Source organism: Pholcus phalangioides, unplaced genomic scaffold (genome assembly GCF_987345545.1).
Source record: "Pholcus phalangioides strain wild (caught in Gottingen) unplaced genomic scaffold, Ppha-v1.0 ptg000039l_1, whole genome shotgun sequence".
Classification (NCBI taxonomy): Eukaryota; Metazoa; Arthropoda; class Arachnida; order Araneae; family Pholcidae; genus Pholcus; species Pholcus phalangioides.
The window spans coordinates 12,791,769-12,814,898 of NW_028301625.1; the positions used below are offsets into that span (position 1 = coordinate 12,791,769).

Sequence of the window (23,130 nt, forward strand, 5' to 3'; positions counted from 1 at the left end):
AGCTTCAATCTTCTTAAAACGTCTACGCGGCATTCACGAGATATTTCGCGTCCTTAAAAAAAAGCCTCTTATTTTAGTACTGACAAGCCCAGATATTTTCTGAAGTCGTTTCTCTCTCAATAGAACACTGTTACTTATGTCCCTTACTTAGCTGAAAATATGAGAGAAGGCTATTTTATTAAAAAAGAAATGGCATTTTGCATGGGATTTAGTGATTTCTACTATGCCCCGGAAAGGGTTAATGCAATTTGCACTATAACCTTTTGGCTCCTGTGCCGTCTTAACACATGGCCCACCCTAGTACGGCACAAGAACCACAAGATTGGGGGGGGGGGAGGCTCACAAAAATGAGATCTGGATAAAATATTCGAGAGTAAACATGTAGATTAGTGGAAAAGTATTTCTAGTAAGATTGGGCCTCAGAAAAATCCCTTTGCCCGGGGGCCCCATGATGCTCTTAAGACAGCCCGGCCGGCACCCACAGTATAACCAACTAGAGAAAGAGCATCACTAGTAGAAACAACCACAGAAAGACCCAACTAAAATACACTGAAAGGAAGACACAATTTAGCAATAAGGACTTTCAACAGGGTTAAATGCCAGTCATTTCAATCTCATATTTTCAATAATTAATCATCATAATGTTAGCTCCGAATTGGAGGGGCCACATCAAGTGACTACGAGGTAAATTGGTTGAGAATATACTTTATAGATCAACACAAGAGTATCACAAGGAAAAACACAGCACTGATGAATGCAATCAACCACAAGAAAACACAATATCCTCAAAGCCAAACAACATGGCAGCCAGGTTTATTCCCCACGACGTTATCCAAAATGGGAGAAATGGGAATGCGCGAGATTTGAAGGCAAAGGGAGGTGGAAAACAATCAGGATGCGATAAAACAAGAAAAGATATTGTTGTGGATGGTGGGGCAGAAAACAAAGCTATTGCAAAGACTTGTATTCCCTCCCCAGCGACCGATGAAAAATTTAAACAGATCAGAATGGATTGCCTAGCAAATCCTTAAACCGCGTGTTGGTCACCTCAAGATGGACACATCTGGTATTCCTTCGGAGAGGAGCGGGTGGGGGCACAGTGAAATCCACACACACATACACGTATATATATATTGAAAAACACTTATTCAGCCCCCAGACCGTATTTTATCTGCTATCCCACCCCATATACCCGTCTTCATCCTTTCTGGCATATCTTTCTCCCAACAGGGATCCTTTACTACCACCCCACAGATGCGCTGTCTCTCACCTTGGAAACTCAAGGCAGAGGAGCCATTGCCCAAAGACCACCATCACCACTGCTGCGACACCGACCATGTTCCCATCCCCAACATTTCCTCTATTTCTCTTTGCAAATGCTTTCCTTATTTCTCTCTCTCTCTCTCTCTCTCTGGGAGGGTAAAGACCCGAATTTCCAGGCTGAAATTCCTCGACTTGAATTCTGTGACAGGCTGTCAGAACCGGGGAATGTGACGCCTGCCGAAATGCGTACAGATATGGATATATGCGAAGCTCAGGAGGAGCAAAAGAAAATATATATTTCCCAAGATGATATTCGGACGGATCTTTACACATTAGACTCTTTTTCCTTTTTCCCCCGCTCCTTATTTTCATGTGCGTTAGGTTAAAAAAACAAAACAAAAAAAAAACGATAGGATACCTTGGAGTATAAAATACTGAGAGAGGTGGTTACGGTTTCATGTTGACCACACCATACAGATTTTACGAAATTCATGGTATAGACCAGTGTTTCTCAACCTGTGAAGTACTTTGTATGAGTTCCGCGGGATAATACCATTGCATGAATGACAGATTGAGTGTTGTAAAATATTAATTTATTACCTCAATTGTTTATGTATGTAAATTATAAAAAGCAATACATTATGGATTTTATGGGGGTGGAAGGAGCCTCGAAATCGACTTTCGTCACAGGGGTCAGTGAAGCATTGAATTCACTGTATGGGGTCCACAGCATCAGAAGGACTGATATAGACTCTTAAGAGGTGATAGAACATATGTGAATAAGCAGTACTTATCGAAGATTGTATGAGCATAAGTGACGTGCTTAAGCTGTAATGGCCTATTCAGGTGGTCTATTTAATTGAGTACACAACAACTAAACTGCAATAAAGTTCTTAAATCATGTCTTATTGACAATGCAACATTTTCATCAGTGTGGCTTGGCATACTTCAAAATATTTTGTCCGCCATTCTGGAATTCATAAATACGTCCATCATGTGCATATCAACAATAGTAAACAAGGAAAGAAATTTAATCCTCTCAACGGCATTGACGAGATATTTCGCCTCCTGAAAAGCCTCTTATTTTAGCATTGACAAGCTCAGATAATTTGAATGGAATTGGTCGTAATCCTATAACACAGAATATCCATAAAACTATCTCTGAGTCTTGGACACCCGTATAACGTGGACAGATTTTAACGCAACGATATGTGTCCAACTTGGGCAGATTCTAAGGTACAACAAAAATGAATACATAACAATTTACAACTGCAGTTATAGGCAATGTTTTGGGGTGAATCTTATTCGGTATAACAGATGAAGCATAAATTTTAAAAACTGACAAATTATTATTTTACGGACATTAACTATTATTTTATCACAGCCAAATTTATACATACACAATATATCACGATTTTCTTCTAATAATTTACTTGAACCCTCCAACCGGCAATGACGCGATATCACACTTCATTAAAAGCTTCTTATTTTAGCATTGACATGCCCAGATACTTTGTAAAGCTATTTCGCAATAACACTTTTCTCTTATCCTTATTCCGTATAGTCTTAGGGTTGGGTCCAGGGTGCATTTCTGAACTTTCCCTATACCCCTCACCTGCTAAAAATCAGAAACAAACCTACTTCATTAAAAAAAATGTGAAATTTTACAGGGAGCTTAGTGATTTCTACCATGCCACGGGAAGGTTTAAGGAAAATCTATTTTGTTTGAGAGACTTTAAGAATTGCTATAAATATGGAATTTGTTGCAATACTTTTGTTGCTCTCACTTAACAGCACTCTAATTCTGTAGCACATCAATAGCGCATATGTAGATCGCTAGACAGCATCAACACATTTAGGCTTCAAGGACGGATGCTCCATCAAAAAGATATATTTTAAACAAGCACAACAATGTGCTTGCTTTTCGGTTAAAGAATCGTATCGTAAATAAAGCATTGTAAATAAGAAATTCTAATGCTGCAATTATGGCATTGTATTAATGTTACCTTGTAAAATTCCAAAAGAGTAGAGCTTAAACGCATCACGCGGGTCAATGCATCATTAAAAAAAATTACTTCATGTGATTCTATCACCTTTCGAAAGTTGGTGTAATTAAAATCAGAATCACCATGTGTATACATTCGGATTTATCTGAATTCTCACCATAAACAGTACTTATCTCAACTATGAATGTCTGAATCGTCTAAGAAATTGAAATTTTCGTTTAAATGTCGAAAACATGTATAGACGACAACTTCCTCGATGGCCCACTCGTATAACCAAAGACTTAAATATACCTAAATTTTTACAAACAAAGAACTATCAGTGAAATGAGCCGAGTCACATCTTGAATTCAAGTTCCAAGAAAAAAATATACCTCGAAACTCCAGTTACGACATTCGACACACAATACACATTATATCGGAAGAGCATTTTAAACGAAAACTGAATGAAAGAATCATTGTATTATGACAGATGCAGGTGTGAAATGTTCGTATGACAACGAGCCACATGTTCGAATGCATACACACACGTACAAAAAAAATAAATTCATTGTGGCGCGATTTCTGAGAGACTAACTACATCACGTACAGACACGACGGATTGTCCCCAAGACACAAAAAAAAAGAACCTTAAGACGGGAATAACATATATGTACATACATATACACATATAAAAGTCTAAAAGAGAAGACAATAATACCATAGGAGAAGAATTTGAAAAAGAAAACAGGGCTATTACAATGATGACGTATAGGGTATCCCTACTATGTATGTATGTAAACGACACCGATTCCTGAATAAAAAGCGAAACGAGCAAAAGAGGATAACTGATAAATAGGAAAAAGGAGGGCAAAACGAAACCACCCTGGATGAAAGTTTTCCCCCGATACACCAACGCACACAAAGTATTGCATTTTACTGTAGAAAATACCGTTCCAGGGAGGACCGATGATTGATACCTCACAATGTAGCATACGAACACAATGAAAAAAAGTAAAATAAAAATAGTAATAAAATAAAATAAAACATTGATTGTCTCGCTTTACACAAATTCTCTCTTTTATTATATTTTCTTTCTTTTCCCCCTAAATTTTTGTATTTTATTTTATTCATCTGGACCGGGGATTGAATAACGTAAAATGAAATAGAAACGCAAAGACGGGAATTTTGAAACGCGAACTGAGGTTGGGGGGTTGAGACGGATCCTTATTCAACGCTTTTGTCACTGCTATAGCCAAAGGGAATGGAAAAGATGGTGGAATGGAAGACACAATAGGAATGTAATGTGATTTTCCCCCTCACAACATCGAAATGAAACCAAAATCCTATCGTAAATGCGATTGGCAAGGATGGAGAGATGTAACCTGTCGCATCAGTGTTTTCATTGGCTTACGTTAATGCTACGGGCTAGGCTTGTTACCTGCTTATCCGTCAAGATTTTTCTGAGTTATAGATTATCGAAACGTGGAGTAAAATTATCTAACAATGTTTAATAATTGAAATACACAAGGACTAGCCTTTTTGATAATAACTTGATGAAGAGAATGCCCCCTCCCCCATCGGGACTTGGGCGAAAACATTATCGAATTCATGGGAAGAGACGGTCTTCACGAAATAACTCTATAGAACTAACGTGCAAGGAATTTTCGAGAACATAATTAAGAAATTCATTTTCAAGGAACGTGAAAGCTTCGAGAAAGAGTGAGAGCGATTTTTCTGTTAAGACAATAAACAGCTTCACAGGTCTCTGCTTCGAGAAAGCATAGCGCGTGTATTAAGCAAAATTCTGGGCTTTCATCATTACGCAAGATCCTATTTATCGTCGCATAGTAGTTTTAAATCTGTAACTAGTTTCGCACATGTCACGATGGGAAATCTTAACAACGTATGCGCTGGTGAATCGTATAATTAGGTTAATGAAACTTCTCTTCTTGTTCTAAAGAAGTTCTTTGAGGACGAGCGTGGCCAACGTATTTGCATTATAGATGTAAGTTTGCTTTCCGAAAGGTCTGGGCTGACGTTCGAGTATTAAGGAAAAAGGATTAATTCTCCTCGATGGACGTTGTTGTTCATAGGCAAGAATGATTGACAGACCGAGATTGCAACATTTAGCACTGTATTTTCGCCACGAAATATTCAGGTTCACACACACACGAAAGGAATTTTATTAGCAAAGAATTCACAATGATAACACAGTAGCCAATTTCTTAGAAAACAAGCGTTTTTGAACTCTTGGTATATACTGTAGGTCCAAGAGAGTTACAGTCAGTGGGTGAAGACTCAGAATTAATAAAGAAGGTCATCTGATTACACAAAAATCACGCAAGACCTACCTGTTCGTATTTCTCTAATTCTTGGTGGTATATCTGTCTGATTTGGGCCAGTTTCGCCCGGTAGTCGGAATGTTCAATGGCATTTTCCGGCTGATTGGGGCCACCGGCCGCTGTCGCCGCCGTCGCGTTGGCCGCGGCACCGGCGCCTCCCCCTTTCTCGGGACCCGCGACACCTTCAGCTATGAGCATATTGTCGAGCCGCATCAGCTGCGGATCGGGTGGCTCATCTTCTTGTGTATTCCGCAGACTTAAAACTGAAACAACATAAAAAAAAAATAATAATAATAAATTTCACACCGAATGAAAAAATGAAAACGCATCCACAATTCATCAATTACAAACAAAAATATTCACAGCAAACACAAAAGTTTGGGAAATTATACTTGAAAGAAGTTATTCACCAATTTCTGAAGGAAATTTAACCTTCTGTGGTTCACCCCCATAAAAGCGTGTTGAAATTTACTTATGTTAACAAGAACGGATGTAAATTGATGCTATTATCATTTTTAATTAAAAAGTTACATCAATAAAGCAATTCAATTAATTAGAGCGAATAGAGTGAATTTTTAAGTAGCTACAATTGACTATAAAGGGTAGAATATACATTTTGCCTTTATTTCACTGTTTTCTATGAACAGATAAAATCTTGCTAAGTAAATTTGGATAATTGTTACCTTGGATTTTATTTCTAATGCTCTCAATTTTGCGCGATTTATATAAATATCTGAACACGTAAAATTTCAGCAGATAAAAATCAACTCTTTCTGGATAAAAAAGTACTGAACTTATATAGCCGTATTTTGAAATGAAATGGTACTAAAAGATGTACTCTCTAAGAAACCAAAAAATTTAGATAACGAATTGGTATAATGGGATTGCTGATCGTGTATTCGCCACATAAATTCAAATATACACCGGACCACAGAGGGCTAAGTTGAAAGAAATTATCCATTTAATTACTTTATTATTTATTAACTTTTTAAGAAAATTTAACATCTTTTGAACATAACCAAATGCACAAAATTTTTTTGTATTTTTTAAAAATATTTGTCGTTAACTCTTCTTTTCTTACATAAATTTCCAGAATTTCATAAAACAAAACCATTCAACACATAACGAACATCAAACAACAAAATTTTAAAATTTTAAAACAAAAATCTCCAAAAACCACGAAAACACACACAAAATCCTCAAATAATACATTCCCTAACAATTCCTCAAAAATAAAAACCCCTAATATCCATATCACACACGCGGCAAGAATAGAAAATCCTACGAGAAGAACCAGTCAGGTAATGAACCGATTCTAATCTTAAAAGTCACAGCAGAAATTTTTATATCAAATTCCTGTATTTATAAAAGAGCATTACACACACACACCACAAAAAAAAAAAAAAAAAAAAAAAAAACAACTTCCCAAAAAAAATCAGATTTCATACAAAAAAAAAAATTAAACTCCATAAAACGAAAAAAAAGGCAAAAAAAAAAAAGAAAAAAAAACCAAGATTTGGTGAATCCTCAGGCGAAAACGAAAAAAAATCAAATTTTTGCTTTTTCCGGAAAAAAAAAACTGAATCTTTTTTCTTATTCCGAGGAGAGCGGTAAGAGAGAGAGAGAGAAAAAAAAAATGATAATAATATATATACATATAAAAAAAAAAGAATAACTCGGTGTCCATTAATAAGATTCCTCAGCAAAAACAACAAAGAAAAGTGTAGTATTAATTCCATACGGTTGGTCTCAAGCAAAAAAAGCTAAAAATCAAGTATGTGAGAGAGAAAGGTATAGGGATATAACACACACACGCATACAAAAAAATTACAATTTTTTCCCCCCTCCTCTGGATTTAATTTTTACCCTCAAAAATAAAATAAAAAAGTCAGAAATTATAAAAAATTAAAACGAGAAAAAAAAATGGAAAATTCTCTCTTTTTCCCACAATTTTTTATTATTTTTTTTTTATACCCAGTATTATTATTATCCTTTTTTTCCACCCCTCTCTTCCATTCTATAACTTGAGGCTTTACGCAGGAATGAGTTTGGGAAATACGAGCATTAATTTTTTCATTAATTTCTGCCACCAAGTTAATAAGATAGAATTACTTTTTTTTCTTTTTTTCGTTATTATTGTAATTTAGGTAAAATTAAAAATAAAGTAAAAAAATTGGAGGGGGTGGGGAATTGTTTAATTTTATTTTTTTTTCTCGGGGATACATACTCTCGTTATTACGTTTTTTTTTTTTTCTTCCCCCGAATGCTTCGGTTTTTACGCGCTTATAGTCTTTTACAAGATACGCTTTTTTTTCAGTTTTTTTTTATTAAATATTATTTAATTTTTTTTTTTTGTTATAACAACTTATGGACTTCCCTTTTTTTACCCCTGCCCCGGTGCTTCCCTGACTATTTTTTTTTTTTATTATAACTTCCCACAGTCTTATTTTCTTCAACACATATCCTTTATTATTACGCTTTAAAGTTCCTAACACTTCATCTTGTCTAAAAATTATAATTTTTTTTTTTGAAAAAAATTATAAAAATAAACTTTTATAATTACACTACCGGCAAATTTATTTTTTTTTTTTTTGCATCTTCTCTTTCTTCCGAGATTATAGCTTACGTAAAAATGTTAACTTAAAGTTCCCAAAAAAGCTATTGTTGTTGCAAAAATTTAATTTTTCTCCCCCTTTTTTTGTAAATTTTTTTCTTGTCATGTGATTTTTCTTCACGTCACTTTGTATAAATTTAATTTTTATTTTTCTAAATATTTATTCGTTATAATGGGATAAGTGCTATACGCATTGAGAAAATTTGATGAATATACAAGAAAAGATTACTTACTAATTATTTTTTTTTCATGAAACTGTTGAATAACCACATTGATTGCATATCTATTCTTAAAAATATTAGTTTCAATATAAAGTGCCGCAATAATAAATCAAATTGCGTATTTGCCTTCAAGGAATACGATACTGATATCAGTGAATACTGTGCTGTAAACAGATGTTTTTAATCTTATAATGAGCTTCCTCGACATCTTGATATTTTTCATTAATCTATTACCGGTTTCAGAAGATTTTTGTTACAACTGAAATTGTATATATAGTAAGGCCTCCGTCTCACCCTAATAAGGCTTTTTACTTTTTTTTTAATTTTTATAAGTTATTATACCCTCGGTTACTCGTCACTATGCAGAGGTTTGTGAGAGAGGAACAGGTGATTTCTATGGCTCCTTTAAAAAAATAGAGTTTGGTAGCACCACTGTTCTATGTTTAAAAGTGACCATAAAATAGCCTTACGTACCAAAACGGAACAGCTCAAATAAAAAAATAAAAGTGCACATTGAGGAAGTTCATTCGCCGACTAGAAAAAGGTCTTGAAACGTTAGGGAATGTTCGAGTTGGACCTAATTTCTGTATGGAACATCATTAATTTAGCGCTTCAAATTGAAACAAGATATCTTTGTTGAAAAACCGGACACATTTTCCCAAGTTCAGAAGGTTTCCTAATGTCCGTTTTGTACTGCCCAAGGTTCCTGAAGTCCAAATTTGGCACTGTGTTCGAGATTACCTCAGTCATTACAGATGAAGAAATCAATGTACTAAAATGAAATGTTTCATGTATGTATATGCAAAATTAATGTGCATTAATTTTGTTGTAGCGAAAAGCTAGCAACATATATTCAACAGTTGCTCTGATTAATCTAAAGTAAAAAAAGAATACTGGTATAAATCGTAAGTGCACCAGTGTATTTTACCCGGAGAAGGATAGGGCCCGGGTCGTGTCTGGTCTGACAGTGTATTTTACCATATAAGAATTACCATATAAGAAAAGGTCAAAAAGGTAATAATTTCTTTTTTTTTCTTTTGTAAGCTATAAATTCTGTGAATATTGTAGTTTCGATTCATTTTTTGATAAATGTTATATTATTTTCTAAATTTATACGATTTCTAAAGTATTGCACATTAAAACTGACAGCAATTCGCCTAAGTCGTCACATCACTTAAGCTGTCATAATTTCACAATAACTTCAGTGGACTATTAATCGAGGTTTTACTGTATATTTTAGTCTCATCTTTGTGTAGTCTTTGCATTTTGTGTAATTTTATTACTTTATTTGTATTTTATGTATTGTTTTCACTAATTTTTACTATTATTGCAAGCTGCAAGTGGGTTTTAGGCTGTTACTTTGTGTTTTTTAAATAAATAAATCTGATTTAAAGATATTTCAGTGTTATTGATGCTGTGGGAATGCAGAAAAATGTTTTGCATGATTCAATTTGTGTGATTTTGGATGACAACGGGGCTTCTTGAGGGTATATTTTCATATTATAGTGACTTCTCTACTGGAAAAAGTTCTTGGTGTGTTAGTTACACGATAAGAAATGATTACGTAAATAGATATTTATCAGGCAGGAGGACGTGTTAAATCAATAAAAGGTAATAAGAAGAGACAAAAAAAAAAAATATATATATATATATAAACAAGCCAAGAGACCAAGATAAATTTCGGAGAAAATTCATTGTTAATCCGAAACCCTGTGTATCACAGAAGATTTTTAACCCGTACAATAAAGAGCATTACCAATAACAGAGTACGTAACTAGACATTTTACGGCATCATAAATTTTTAGAAGTTTTTTAACGTCACACCAGCAATGCCATTTTGTCCTCAAGCACCACTCTGATTAGACATATTGTTGTCAACAAAGCTAATAACCTCTTCACTTTCATGTTACTGAAGTACCTTCATCACTTATGAATGGATGCGAAACATGTTATCTCTTTCTCTCCTGAAGGGGAAGGAAGGCATAACGGCAACGAAAGAATGGCGAGAGGATGGCAGCGATTCATAAATTTCCATCTGTCGCGGTACTCCCGATTTTTGTCGCCCGCCAAATAGTGATAAACTTGCCAGAAACGACAGCCGTGACTTGAGCAATGACTGTGGTAAATCTGTCTGTCGCAGTCCTATGGTTGCCGGCAGTACAGCAAAGCGGGCGTGTGGGCGAACCTATAAGAATAACCTTTTCAACCCTGCCTGGTCCGGCTTTCTCGCCACCATTGTTGTATCTACCAAAGTCACGGACTCCTCCGGGTGGAACTGGGCCGGCTTCTGCTCCAGGGCAGTAGTGTTGTTGTTCTATAGCCGCCGGTATATTTCTAATTACAGTTCGCGGACTCCGGCAAGAGACCTTAAACGACGCCCGGGGGAATCACCAAGGGAGTAAATGACGTTCCGGCTGAACCACATAGCTAACTGCGCTTTAAGAGAATCCCTCTAGCGCACGGTCTGCAGAGCTTCGGTTCGAAAACATCTCGAAAGAGTTTCCAGACTAGCGAGCGGTACGTGTATCTATCTGTCTGCCGAACCAACAATGCGCGAGACAAATTCCACGAGCAATTTATACGCCATTTCCTAATATACAGTCGACTCTTCTCTCCTGCCTCGGATCACAATACTTTAATAGCACGGATTCGTAGCGAGTAACTGTCTAAAGATGGACTGTACGCCATTTAAAATCGCGGCTAACTGTTCGAGGGTGGGTTTCCCATGCTATACGAGGCCCCATCTCCAGGAAAAATTTCCATATCAGGTTACTTGCTGTTGTAGTTGTCTACTAAAACTCTTCGAGGCAGGGAAAGGAAAATTTCCTTTATAATGGGGCCCCACGGTGTAACGGAAGAAGATGCCGAAGATAGAAAAGTACATTAATGATAGAAGCGTAAAGGTGAAAGGCAGAGCAAAAGAGAAAGAGGAGATAGAGAGCAGAAGCTATTCTGTGAGAAGAACCATTACATCTCACGTAACAGAAGTCACACAATATGTATGATATGCACGCATTACAAAGGCTAAGGGCGGGAAGGAAAAGAGACTGATTACAAAATTTTCTGACGGAGAACGCCGAACTTCTCAAATACGCCAAGTCGTTTAGAAAAGTCCCTTTTTCGGAACGTCGTACGCGAATAATTCGTAATCCATTCCACCCGCCTCCCAACACTCATATGTAATACAACATCTGACAGAGCCTAACTCTACACATAACGTACAATACCAGATGGTACAGAATCGAAGGAGAGAGAATGCAACACTACACACACACTCACACACACTGAGATTTGCTGTCCCGCAACCAAAAGAATCAGATCAGAGTTGAAATGACTCGGGAAAGATCTTCCAGATATTTTCTAACTCTCATTCCCTCTCTCACCCATCGGGGTAACCAAAGTCGGTCTAGCGAAAATTTCCCATTCTTTTCCATGGATCTCGAGATAATCTATGCGAAAAGCCAGGAACTTTTCGATCAGTATTAAGAGTTGCTTACTTGAACGTGTGACAGTCATGGATGCCGGGATCGTGAAAAACCACTCAATCCAAAACCAATGGCACGGTCGGGAAACGTTACGGATGTTTGCACGCTCGTACATTAGACATACACATCGATTCACCTTGAATAATACTCATCTCATTCTGCTCGATATTACACAAATCGAATCAATCACATCCCGATTTAACCAGTGATTCTATCACCGAAAGATAAATCACTCGCAGATTCGTATCGAGAAATTTTTGATACTATACATAGTACGTTGGAACATTAGTTATCTGGGGGATGGCAGGTAAGGGAACCAAAAACTGTGGTTAGTCAACAGGAATAAACAAACTTTTCAAATAACAGCAAAAAAAAAAAGCTTGAACAAAAGGTATATTTATGCATTTGACCAGCTTAAAATCATTATTCAGTGTTTGTTATTCATTCCAAACAGTTACAATTCAAATATTGCTGCAATTTAAACATTTATGCAGTCATACTCAGGCCCCCAGGCCGGAATTTTTGGAAGGTCCGACGGCCAAGATGTTTCTAAAACTTCTTTCTAGTAAATGTATCATGCAAGAGACCTAGAGCTCTCCAAATTCTTCACATTAAAACAGGGGTGTTCAACCTTTCGAGCGTCACTCGAGTGGTTTGGTGACCTTTTGTGGGCTACTGGAGTGATTTGGTAATAGGCCGCAATGAAACAAACATTTTTATAATTTCTAATTTCTTTACATTTTAAATTAGTAGCATATATATAGTGGGAATTTTGAAATGAAAACTAGAATCGCTTTTTTACCGGGGACATTGAATTTTATAAAAATTACACAGCATGCCTACTGGCGTAATACAGCCATAATCACTGTTTGTTCACCATCAGGTAGAAATAAGTGGAACTGCACTTGTAAAAACAATAATTTAGTTTACTTTCACAAGTAACTGAAATTAAAATTTAAGATCACGGGTCACATTTTGTCCGCGGGTTTATGGTTGAGCATATATGCATTAAAGGCTGTCAACTTCATCTTCTAAATAATCAAGAATACATTCTAAATGATTGAGCTCATCGCCATAAGTGGGTTAAACCTACCCTCGGATTTTAAGTTCTATTATATTCCCAGAATATATTTTCTTAAAAATTTGATTAATTCTGTCTGATGAGATGATAGAAAAAAAAAGTATAAAATCTCGAGAACGTGTTTAATGGTTACAAACAATTTTTACGAAACCTGTAAATTTGAAAATTCTGAAGTTCTCTTCCTTCCATAATTTTTTTTTCACCACTCTGGTATAAAGACACGCTACAGCCGAGATATTCCGCCGACGTTGGTATGCAGCAGCGTAGATAGTGGTAGACAGTGGTGCGGAGCAAAGTATGGAAATATAATTTCCAAAAGCTTCCTTGTCCCCGCTAGTGTTAGTTCTGAGATAAGGGGACTCAGCCTCGATGTATGGCACCCAGAGCGGTCATCTATTACAGATTAAATGGCCCAACCTAGGCAAAGACCCCTGGAAAACTCCAACTACCTGCCTTCCTACTACTACTATACTCTACTTTTGGAGAGGAGAACGAAAAGATACCGGCAATAGACGCAACTTCTACGCCTTACATCCACTTTTTTCTTCGGATCTTACACATTGTTCCAGAGTTAGCTCTCTCTAACCTTACAAGACCAAGAATAAGAAGAAAAAATCAACAACTCCGAACAAGAACAAAGGCATGTACTGGGACAAACAAAAACCCAAAGTTCTTAAAAATCTAGGACTCGGAATTTTTCAGAAAAATGACATCGATCATACGGAATTTTTCTCACATTTATACACATAAACAAAAATGAAAAATACAGTAAAAGTTCGTTATAACGACAGCTCAGAATCGCAGGAAAAATTGTCGTGAGAACGGACTTCTCGTTATAAGCGTATTTGAATTTTTCGCTCTGTCAGGTGAAACTTTGCAACTTTTTACCTGCATTTTAATTCTCTTTTAGTTCATTTCGTTCCGACATAAGCGAATGAAGAGGATTCTGACGGTGAAATTGATTTTTGACTCGCTGCAGTTGATTCCCAGAAATGTTTTTGCACAGACTTTCGTATTCTTGAAACAATTTGACTCACTGACTAAAAAATTAAAATTCTCAATTCTTATGTCATTGCTTAATTCTATAATTCCATGAACTCGTTGATGTATTTTCGCCGATCGTAACGTTTTTTAAACATTAAAGTGTTATTGTCCAACCGTTTGGGAAAAACCTAAGTTCCTGTAAAATAAACCCAGGTAGGAAAAGATGACGATGGTCTGTTAGTCGCTGGAAATAACAAAAGTCGAAAGTCCTCTTGTCCATCTTTTATTATATAAGTAGCTCATAATAATATTTACTAGGAGCATGTGCATTTGATAATGATAGTAATCCATACTTAGTTGAATCCTTGAAAAGATAGAAAGGAAAAACTGGCGTTTTCGAGATTTTTTGACGTTATAACGCAGAGGTTCTTAACCTATGGGTCGCGATCCAAACTTGGGTCGTAGGGGCTAACGATATGGGTCGCTCAAATCCATTTACAGCCAGGAATTTTTGAGCCAAATTGGTCATGACCCAAATCCTGATTCGCTGGGGTTTCCTAGATGGGTGGTACAACTCCATTATCAGCCAGTGATTCTTGCACTATGGGTCGTAAGTATCCGCCTACAGCCCTGTTCTAAATCCAATCACCCATGGGTGGCGAATTTGATTTTGTTGATTTTGGGTCGTGGTTTGAAAAAGGGTAAGAACCCCTATTACACCGGAAGCATTCTAATTTCCAACTAGCTATAAGCGAATATTTTCTGTTTCTTTAACATTACCTCTTTGATAATCATTTGGAAATCACTCGTAATAGCGAGATATCGTTATAAGCCGTACTCGTTATTACAGAACTTCACTGTAGTCATCAATATTTTTTCGTTTCAAATACGATACGTAGAATTCAGAACGAAACTGTCGAACAAGGCCCTTAATGTCATCAAGCGAATTTCCTTAAGAAATCGAGGGAAAGTAATAATCTCCTCAAGACCATATATAGATTCCAATTGTGACTTGATTAGCATGGCAAATCAAGAACTAGGAAATCCTTTGTCTTTGGAGGCGGGAGTGCGTGTATTCTTCTTGGTCGGTATAGCATTCATACATACGGACAGACATGGGGTGGGACATGGGAAAAAATGACGAGCTTAGTATGAGCTAGAGGCCCTCTTGTGTGTGTGTGTGTGCGGTCGGAAAAGAGGAGGTCTGGGGCCCCCCCACGGACCCAGAGCCCGGTCGATAATGCCAGATGTCCCTCTTCGATAAAAGCCTTCTTCCATCCAGTTCGCCTCTCGCAAACCTCCCACCATTCTATTAAACAACTAGGCAGAGCCTGCCGCTCTCTGCGCCCTTCTCTCTCTCATCCCAGTATGGTGTGTACGTGCGCGCGTCTCATCTTCTAGGGTTTTTGGCGTTTTTTTTTCATATTTATTATTATATTATATTTTTATATTTCACTCTCAGTATAAGAGAGAGAAAGAGAGAACACACTAGTATTGTTTGGATGCCGCACTTTCCAATGTTCGCCACCCTCTCACACTAGTTCCTGCAATGAATGACTACCGCACCATCATCATCAGCGAGACCTTCTTTGGTTAGTTTCTTACTTTTTTTTACGCGTACATCGAGTGTATTTCCAAGCAATTTCTTTAAAGCTAATTCCATAGTAAAACCTGCCAATGTGGACACCTACCTACATTGGGTGGTTTTGAATGGAATCCGCCGTAATCCTAAAACACAGAATGTCCGTAAAGCCGTATCTCTGTCTTGGACACCTGTATATTGTGGAAAGATTTCAATGGAACCGTGGGTGTCTAATTTAGGCAGGTTTTATTGTAAATCTAACAATTCACAACTGCAATTACAGGCAATATCTTTCCAGGCGAATATCATTCAGTATAATAGATTAGGGTCAAATTTTATTAATTTACAAATTATTATTTTAAGGACATTTATCATTACTTATAACCCAGCCGAATTTTTAAATACATCCGAATTTTAAATACTTTCTTTTCATTATCTAACCGGCATTCACGAGTTATTTCGCATCATTAAAAGGCCTTTATTTTATTAATGACAAATTCAGACATTTTCTAAAGCCGATTTCTCTATATAACTTTTTTCTATTACTTTGCACCTGCTGAAAATCAAAAGAAAAACCTTATTAATTAAAAATATATATGGCATTGTAGCCAGCAGCCACCTGGCAAGGCAATTTTCCTGTTAAATTTTCCAATTATTTGGCTTCTGATTTTGTATTTCTAAATTCAACAAGACAGACCAGAAAATCATTGTTTCACAATTGGGTCAGAGCCAGAAATTTAAACAAAATCACCAAACACAGTCGATACTCGTTATAATGACCTCCAGCGTTCCACGGAAACTGGACGTTATATTGGAAGGTTGTTATATCGAAAAATAGAAAAAAAATAATTTTTAAAAATATTTCCATATTTCGACGGAATAAAAACTTATATTATTAGTTGTATTACAACGTAAGCAGTTGCAGTGAAAATGCATCAGGTTAAAAAATAATGAAATTTTAATAACTACAGTGAACCTCGTTACAGCAATGCTCGATATAACGATAAATCACTCTACAACGATACATTCTTTAACTTTCTATGGAATTACCTTTAGTCTAATATTGAACTCCCGTCGATAGAAGGGTATCCTTTACTACGATAAATCCCTCTACAACGATATTTTTGAGGATGATATAATATAAATTTTGCAAAGCCTGATGATAATGCTGCTACCTATCGATACAACAACAATCCTTCTACAACGATATTTTTTCTTGGTCTGCAGAGTATCGGTATATCGAAGTTTCACTGTATAATTGCAGCCACACATTTATGTAAAAAAATATTCAATATCAAATATCGAGATCAAACACTAAAAACGAATTTTTAATTCACTTTCAAAAAAAAAAAAAAAAGGTCACGTCAGAGCTGCAGTTGGACGTTGTATTCGATGAAATTGTATTTGTAGGTCGTTATATTGGATGAAAAATAACATGATGTGAATAGGAAAACATTTTGAACTTCGTCTCGGTTGTTGTCATGGAACGCATGGTCGTTATAACGAGCGTCGACTGTGTTTGACAATCAATTCAAATCATGAACTATTTCTCACACCTGACACCATCAAACCATCATTCTCATTAATGAATAATATCGAACGAATATTCAAGAAAATGTCAAAAATGTGGATTGAATGAAAAAAAAAAATCAAAAAAAAAAAAAAAATCCTAATAGGGAATAAAAAACACCTAAAATCCCCAAGAGGGTAAAAAAAAACCTGCCACCACAAGTAATAATAATAATAATAAACAGACTGGTTTGTCAGTAATGATACAATGCCGAGAAAAACCACGGTATCTAGTAAAAACAATAGCTAGAAATTAAAACGAGAAAATATAGACCCCATAGTTTCACATTTTTCTTTTTGGGGTAAAAATGGCAAAAAAAATAAATAAATGATCCAGAAGAAAAAAAAAATAAACGAAATAAAAAAAAAAACTGGATCTTGCTAAATACTTGTTGATCGGTGGGAACGGAAAAAAAAAAGAAAAAAAAACAATTTTTTAGTGAAAAAAACTAAAAAAAAAAGTCATCAGCGGGAGAATATTAAAAAAAAAAAAAAAAAAAAAAAAAATGACTTAGCTATTAACTGCCGCAAGAAACAACTTTATACCTTGAACGTTTTGAATTTAAAACTGGCGGTAATTTCTCATTCTCATCGAAAGCAATAAAAAAATAATCGCACACCAAATGGAAGCATAAAAAAAAAAAAAATTTTTTTTTATTCACAAAAATAAAAAAAAAAACTTCGAACAAACCTCATAAAAAAATAGTAAGTGTGTGCGGCTCCTAGAGGAGGGTTTAACATCAATCAAATTTTTTCCTATAACGTACGGAGGGAAGAGAGAGAGAGAGAGGAAAAAAAAATTTTTTGTGATATTAACAAAAAAAAAATATATTTTTTTTCTTCATCCTCTCTCCCTTCAGGGTAGAAGAGAAAAACCGAGAGGAAAAAAAAAAATTTTTTTCCCAAAAAAAAAAAAAAGGGAAAAAAAAAGTACAAAGCACTCGAGGCTGATACTCAATATTCAAAGGGCGATCATTAGCTTCGTGTTAATGTATTCATAATAGCAGCGGCAGCTGGAAATCATTAGACTTTCCAATGGAAAAAAAAAAAAAAAACGGGGGGAAAAAAAGGAAAAAAAAGAGGTATAAGAAAATAAAATAATAATATGGAGGATAAAAAAATGATAAAAATAAGAAGAAAAAGTATTCCCTGTTTAACAGCTCTTTCTTAAATTCACTTAATTTTGCCCCACACCCCACACGCGCGCGCATTACTTTACTTCAATCTATCTATCTCGCTATCATCGCTTGCGCGTATAAATACCACTCCACAGAGACAGGATGGAGAATGTCTTCGAATAATGGAAAAAAATATATATATTATACATATAAAAAAAAAAAAGGAGACACTGCCACGGAGTTTTTAAGGGGAGGAAAAAAAATAATGTCTTGCATAAAGACAATAGAAAAAATTACCCAAGGAAAAAAAAAATAATAAATTTTGGGGTAAAAAAAAAATTTTTTTTTTCTTACCCTAATTTATGGCTGATCGAAGAGACGAGCAAGAATACTTTTAATTGGAAGAATGCATTGAGAAGAATCTCTCTTTTTGTCAATTTAAAAAAAAAATAAAATAAAAAAAAAATAGATATACTGTTCTAGAAATTGAAGCCGATGATGATGATAATTATAATAAAAATGGCTCCGGCCCCTTTAGGCTTGAAAAATAAATTTCCTTCCCTCCGGATTATTTTTTCAAATATCTCATTTTTTTGCCTTTGTTTTTTTTTTTTTTTAATGGTCTTTATGGTTATGTGGGAATATTGACTGGTTGAGAATTGTTAGAAAGGATTAGGAAATTGTTTATTATAGCGTTGTTGTGGATGGGGGTGCAATGGAAATTCTTCTGAGAATGTGACAGAATTATTATTATTTACTTATTTATTTTGTGATACGTTTTCGTGTACAGTAAAATTGTAGATCCCGGTCTAATTAGCCCTCGCGTGCAGAAAATGACCGTGGTGCGACAAAAATGATCAAATGATCAGTTTTCGAGTATGTGTCCAACTTTTTATTCAGTTAAGCGAATGTACCGTGGTGGTTTAATTAAACCCTAACGCTTGGACCCGATGTTTTCAGAGAGAGTGGCGCAGTGGTAAGATACTCGTCTTCCACTATTAAGGTTACCATCAAGGTCCATGGGTTCAAATCCGGGAATAGAACGTCAGAAGCAAGTTCTTTACCGAACCTGGGGCGAGCCTTCATTTTCCCACCCAACTCCACTGGTTGGAAATTGCTGTATGGCGATATATGATAGGAGTTTGTGTGCGGTATAAAGTAGATATTTTTTTCAGAAGGATGATGGAGATACTGGGTGGACAATGTCTTCGAATAATACAAGAAAAAAAAACCTATTATGTAAAAAAAAAGATACTGCCACGGAGTTTTAAGGAAAAAATATATTGCAATAGAAAAATTACTCAAGAAAAAAAATTTTTTGAAGTAAAATTTTTTTTTTTTACCATAATTTATGGCTTATCGAAGGCAAGCAAGAATACTTTTAATTGGACGAAGGCATTGAGAAGAATCTCACTTTGTGAATTTAAAAAAAAAATAGATATACTGCTCTGCAAATTGAATCCGATGATAAGTTTCTATAAAAATGGCTCTGATCCCCTTATAGACTTGAAAAATAAATTTCCTTCCCCCCGAATTTTTTAAATATCTTATTTTCCGTCGGTGAATATTTCTTTTGTTTTTGATGGTTTGTGTGTGGGAATATTGACTGGTATTGCTAGAAAAAAAAAATTAGGAAACTATTATAGCGTTGTTCATGGGATGTAATGGAAATTTTTCTGGGAATGGACAAAATTTTTATTATTTACCGATTTCTTTTGTGTTGTACGTTTTCGTATGTAGTGTTTTCAATTAGAAATCATCAGTAGTGTGGATAACTTTCAGTTTTCATAGGCATGCCCAATTTAAGCGTCTTATTCGGTTAAGTACGTGCATCATGATAATTTGATCAAACCCGAGGTTTATAGAACCCATGATGCTTATGAGATGGTTCCACGGAATCAAGACAAATATGAGAATTAGATATTTATTTATATTGAAACAACAATAAAAAATTTTAAAGCTTTCAATACCGTGGAACCCAAAAAATGTTCAGTTATAACCAATAGAAATATAGTGATATACTATTCACATCAGGCATTTTCAACCTGTTGCTTTTTTCTAAGATCGCTGATTTCTAAGACCTATCAAAACTGGAACTTACAGCTTAGAACCCATTAGAAATGGTTGGACAAAGATATTTATGCACCAGCTGGAATTCGGACCCTGGGCTGTTGACTACAGGCTGCACTAAACCCACGTTGATGTATGATTAGACTTTCCTGCCAAAACTATGTAGATTACATAGGCCTATTGTATAAGTGATTTTGGTGAAAAAACGAATTTATTTCCATAAATTGCTTATAAATAAAAAGTTGTAGAATGTCCAAGGGATAGAAAATTAGTGACGAAAAAAGGAGCCCTTTTACGTTTTTTAGAAATTAATTGTATTATAGATTTTCTCTATATATATACCTTGTGACGTAAGATGACTTTGTGAAAGTGAAGAAAGCGGGGTGTGGTACACCGAAATACAGCTCTTACTATTTCCTCTATGCTAAGTAGAAAATACCTAAACTAGATATATATCTATGTCCAGCTGAGTTTCGAACCCAACAAGCACAGCCAGAGTTAGGTGCGTTAACAACACGACTGTCAAGCGGCACTTCAAGTGTTGTGCATGTAAACTATTCTGTAAGGGAAATACACAGTATAAAGAGACACAAACGCAAGGTCGTCGATCCACGATGCCATGAATTTAGGTGTTATGCTCTCTCTCTCTCTCTCTTTCACTCGATCGCTGATTTTCGGAACATTTTCGCTATTCAATAAGAACAGAAGGAAGGTCCGCTCTGTATCCGAGCGTAATTAGAGGAATTCCAGTTCGACACCTATTGCCTCGGTGAAGCATTAGTTGGTGAACCGGGGGGCAAACAGGGCTGAAGGGGGGGGGGAGGGACTAGAGGGCAAGTCTCTATACTTGCCACCCAGAACCATCTCCCTAGTGCTTCACTGTTTAGATTGCTCAGCAAGTTCGGTGATTATATCCGCGGAGCGAATCATTTCCGTAGGTAACCGAATCGGAAACTATCTATGGATTGCTGTTCAGCAATAAAGTATACGTTCGTTATCTAGTGATTTAGCAGAAACGCCATGTCAACGCCGAATGCATCTGCGTTACAACGACATTCGGCAGTGGAGGAATTACGAGCACAAATCCTAGGGGTTGCGTATTTCTCATATGCGCTTACTACAAACTCGGATTTACCACTAAAGATGAATTTCTCACTAGTTCCAGTATCCGTATTATGTTTTATAATAGTGACGGCTATTGGAGGGAAATTAATAAGCGCAGATACGGCGTCATAATCTTCCATAAGTATCACCGTAAACCATCAATCAATGATTTCTGTCGGAGTTATTTAAGCTGATTGGGGATTTATCGATGACATGTGTCTATACTTATTAAAATATCATTAAATTAAGTACATTTCCGAACTCATTTTTTTAGATGTACAGTAATACCCCCAAGTTACGTAATAGATGGGGACAAACGACAACCGCGTAAATTGAATTCACGTAACTCGGGGGTATAAAAAATTTACCATACAAATACACATAAATATTGGTTAATTGAGACAAAAACGCTTATCTTTTTTTTCTTACTATGGGCCTCCACCATGGCACATTCCCATGACGTAATAAAATTTAATTTGGCTTGTGACTGCAATTCTGTCCTTAAAAAGTCTACATTTCTTAAAATCTCTGCAAACCAAAGTGTTAAAACGCTTTGAATGTTTTGATGGCACTGGTAAATCGAAAGAAATAAGCTACTTGCGTTTGGAGGCAAGAAAACAACTTTCTACCCCGCGTTTTCAAATTAACTGAAAGTTGCTGATCTGTCATCGATGCACTGTCATCAATAACTATCACTTTGAACGATTTTCTCTTTTTTTAAAGTGGCAATAACGTTAGATTTGAAAAAATGGCAGGCACCATACAAGCCTTTTTCTAAGCCCATTTCTAGCTCATGGTAAAGATTTCAGTTTGTAGTCTCTCAAAAATCAGTGTGGTTCCATTCCATATGATGTGCTGATCGTATAAAACATTACTTGAATTATCACTTAATAATTTCTACTATATCAGCAATAATTACGCCCGAATTTCAGAAATGTGAATTATTCACACAAAATCGCGCAACTTGGGGTAGCGTAAGTCGGGATATTACTGCATTACAAAGTTGTTTAATTTTTTTTTAAATTTAAGCACGTTGTAAATTTTCTCTCCCACCGACGTTAATATTCAATAACACATTGGGGCGCAACGTACCACACGTGGAAGCTGGAAATGGTTTCTAGGATAACGTTGGACTCACACATGAATATATTTGATATATTTTCAGCCGCATGTCACTTGTAAAATTCTCGAGTTGTTCGCGAGTAGATGACGACTTTTTAAATATTTATTTCCGGTCTATTTATTTGGCTTCCCAGCAGTTGGCGCTTCAAAATGAGATGCACATTCGAAAGTTTACCATGAAGTACCCTGGAAAAAAAATTGTGGGGGGCTAAAAAATGTTGAAATGGGGTGAAAAAAATTCCGTATAGAGAAAGGCAAAAAGGGTGTATGTGTGCGTATATGCGTGTGTGTGTGGGGAGGGGGGGCAACGATTGCGCTTGAAAGGTCTATTTGCAAAAGCGAAGCCTAAAAATTTACGCAAATTCACCTATAAGCTGCACCGTTAAACGGAAAATATTGTAATAGGGGGGAAATAAGATATATCGACCAAATGGAAAATACGTAAATACGTGATTTAAGGCACATTCCGAGTCGTAAAACTAAGCAACAGAAAAGAGGGAGGACAGGAGGAAGGCTTGGGAAATATGGTGCCAAGTATGGAAAGCCAAAGTATGCATTTCCTTGGCGATGCGCACGAAGGCAAAATAAAA

At 35.9% G+C, this 23,130-nt stretch overlaps 1 protein-coding gene across 2 annotated transcripts in view; it reads right to left on the reverse strand.

Moving 5' to 3' along the window:
* LOC149065599 (homeobox protein extradenticle-like) overlaps positions 1 to 23,130 on the reverse strand; it is a 325,830-nt gene that overhangs the window by 51,335 nt on the left and 251,365 nt on the right. For both annotated transcript variants that reach the window (XM_089253573.1, XM_089253574.1), the window contains exon 3: positions 5,600 to 5,853. In XM_089253573.1, coding sequence (XP_089109699.1) covers positions 5,600 to 5,853 — 254 coding nt within the window. The remainder of the gene's footprint in view (positions 1 to 5,599; positions 5,854 to 23,130) is intronic.